The sequence below is a fragment of the Aplysia californica genome, unplaced genomic scaffold, assembly GCF_000002075.1.
Source record: "Aplysia californica isolate F4 #8 unplaced genomic scaffold, AplCal3.0 scaffold00923, whole genome shotgun sequence".
Lineage (NCBI taxonomy): Eukaryota > Metazoa > Mollusca > Gastropoda > Aplysiida > Aplysiidae > Aplysia > Aplysia californica.
In genome coordinates, this window is record NW_004798193.1 from 281,058 (window position 1) to 282,897 (window position 1,840).

The following is a 1,840-nucleotide window of genomic DNA, read 5'->3' on the forward strand; positions in this document are numbered from 1 at the left end:
ATATATATATATTCAAACTTGTTTGATTTTCTGGGTCACAATTACGTACATTTAATTTGTTTGGGTTTTTTTAAAACAAAAAAACAAACATGTCCAACAACCAATCAGGAGGCTGCTATGTGTTGCTTGGAACATAATAGACCCAAATGGGAATGGACTTAACAACAGCAACAAAAGCAACAATAATATCAGCTACAACATTAACACCCCCACCACCATCATAATCATCCCTACCACCAGCACAACCTTCGCCACCTCCACCACCACCATCACAATTATTACCATCATCACAATTATTACCATCATCACAATTATTACCATCATCATCACCACAGTCACCATCACCATTATTGCAATCATCACCACAGTCACCACAACCATCCTCAACATCACCCCAAACTTCACCACCGCCATCACAACCATCACCACCACCAACAACAACGACTACATGAACAACAACAACAACAACAACAACAACAACAACAACAACAACAACAACAACAACAACAACAACAGTTTTCTTGCTTACCCCTCATACTCGGCTGATTGACCTTCGGAGAAATCGAAAACGACAAAAAGTGCGCACACACTTAGGGCAACAACTCTGTGAAACATGTTGACAGGTTCTCCCAGCCCTTTGCTAGTCAGGCTTTATTCTCCGACAATCGTACCAGACCTGGGCGGATTAGGTCAAGATTTTAAAGTTGGCATAGTATGTAAATAATGCAATGTGGGTGTGAGAAATTGAAGTGGCATGGGTTTAACGCCTCTTGCAAAACTGTAAAGTTATAAGAAGCGGGACCTTGAATGTGACGTTCATCTCCGAAATGACCCCACCAAATGGGAACATTCGTGCACAGTCAGTGCCTTTCACAAACACACAAAGGAGAACCAGGCTAAACATTAAACCTCCTAACTTTAAGGATTAGCGTCTGTTGCGAACAATGCAATTTGGATGCGGTGTATACATACTCGAGTGTGCATATTTTAATATAAATATGTCTCCCGTATGAAGAACTTCACGATGAAAGAACAAAAGCAAACAATGGAATGAGACAAAAAGTGAGCAATGGAAGAGGGAAAATTGAGCAGTGGAGTGAGGGAAAAGTGAGTAATGGAAGGAGGGAAAAGGGAGCCATAGAGTGGTTTTGGTGTGTGTGTGGGGGGGGGGGGGGGGTGAATAATGATGAGAGGGGAAATGAGCAATGAAGTCGGGGTTGTGGGGGTTGTTGGGGTTTTTTTGTGTTGTTGTTTGTTTGGTGGTTGTTGGGGGGTTTTTTTTGTTTTTTTGTGTGTGTGTTTTTTTTTGTGGGGGGGGAGGGGTACAATGAAGTGTGGGAAAATGAGCAAAGAAGTAGGGGGGGGTGTAAAGGAGTGGGGAAGAGAGATGAGCTCTACAGGAAAGACTTCTGCACAAGAGGGGCGTGGCTTTAACAGAGTTCACCTCTACTAGACCTAAGGGAGAGGTGGTGCAAGATGGCAACCTGAAGAGAATGAGTCCTTTGTCAGGGTGAAAGGAGTTGTCATAACTGCGAGAGTGTAAATGATAAAGCAATCTCAGAATTGCACAGTTTTATCTCATATTTTTTACCGTTTTGAGTTACTAAGACCATGTTGATCAGAAATATCGGTTATTTTATTGAACCTGTTGCAAACGACGTTTTCTGGCGGACATCGCCTAAAATAGCCACATGCTTCATCATCTCAGGACATTAAAAAAAACCGACGGTTTGATGACAAGGGTTCCAATCGAAAGTGGGATGTTCTTGAACTTTTGTTCTTAATAATTCTCCGTCTATTTGCTTAGTGCCGTCGGGTATAGACACAATCTTTGCCCCCC

At 42.3% G+C, this 1,840-nt stretch overlaps 1 protein-coding gene across 1 annotated transcript in view; it reads right to left on the bottom strand.

Annotated features, from left to right (window-relative positions):
- LOC106013469 (carboxypeptidase A1-like) overlaps positions 1 to 679 on the bottom strand; it is a gene marked incomplete in the record, with an annotated part of 10,956 nt that extends 10,277 nt beyond the window's left edge. Inside the window, 1 exon segment of the mRNA XM_013089310.2 lies at positions 530 to 679. Coding sequence (XP_012944764.1) covers positions 530 to 615 — 86 coding nt within the window.
- Positions 680 to 1,840: the final 1,161 nt, after the last annotated feature.